Source organism: Triticum dicoccoides, chromosome 5B (genome assembly GCF_002162155.2).
Source record: "Triticum dicoccoides isolate Atlit2015 ecotype Zavitan chromosome 5B, WEW_v2.0, whole genome shotgun sequence".
Classification (NCBI taxonomy): Eukaryota; Viridiplantae; Streptophyta; class Magnoliopsida; order Poales; family Poaceae; genus Triticum; species Triticum dicoccoides.
This window is the reverse complement of record NC_041389.1, coordinates 58,075,779-58,076,682: the sequence shown is the minus strand read 5'-3', so window position 1 is coordinate 58,076,682 and position 904 is coordinate 58,075,779. Positions and strand designations below refer to the sequence as shown.

Here is a 904-nt window from a genome sequence, read left to right as displayed (position 1 = left end):
CGGCTTCTATTCGCTGAAGTCTGAAGTTTGATCGTCCACGACACTCCTGTTATTCGCAACGCTACTACTGCGACTATCCCTTGTTTGAGATTGCACTGGATTAGATAGGAATTATTTTCATCTTATCTCTATGAGACATCTTGCTGTCCCATGTCTTGGATTTTGGAATATGCTCACCTACACTAATTCTATCCCTTTCTGATCCTTTTTCAGAAAGAAAGACTTGGATGGATCTAGTCGCTAATGCCAGCCACCTACTTCCTCTGTTTTAAAATATAGTGCTTCCTCTATTTCCGTGCTTCAAGTTTGACCATAAATTTAACCAATGAGACCCACTGCGGTAGGAACAAAAGTTATACCAGTGAATTCCTATTCAAAAGGAGTTTTCAATTATGTAATTTTTCCTTCCGCCGCAGTCGGTCTTGTTGGTTAAATTTATGGTCAAAATTGGACCTCAGAAACTCGGGCGCACTATATTTTGGAATGGAGGGAGTAGACCTCGATCCGATCGATCTACACATCAAAGTACGATCTAATTAGCTAGGGCATCTACAGCTTAGCTAGTTAAGGATAGTACGCACATTGCACAGCTCCGTACGGCCGGACGAACGAACTAATGGCGACGCCGCACGCCGTGGTGGTGCCGCACCCGAGCTCCGGTAACATCAACCCGGCGCTCCAGCTGGCCAAGCTGCTGCACCACCATGGCGTCTACATCACCTTCGTCAACACCAAGCACAACCATCGCGTCATGGAGGCCACCGAGGGCTCCGCCGCAGTGCGTGCCCACGAGGGGTTCCGGTTCGAGGCGATCCCGGACGGGCTGGTGGAAGCTGACCGGGACCACTGTTTTGGTAATCGAACGAAATTTTGCTATCTCGCCGGGTTACCACGTTTGTCGCCC

General features: G+C 48.8%; 1 protein-coding gene across 1 annotated transcript in view; it reads left to right on the top strand.

Moving 5' to 3' along the window:
- Nucleotides 1-616: 616 nt before the first annotated feature.
- LOC119305577 (7-deoxyloganetin glucosyltransferase-like) overlaps nt 617-904 on the top strand; it is a 14,523-nt gene continuing 14,235 nt past the window's right edge. The window contains exon 1 of the mRNA XM_037582064.1: nt 617-846. Coding sequence (XP_037437961.1) covers nt 617-846 — 230 coding nt within the window. The remainder of the gene's footprint in view (nt 847-904) is intronic.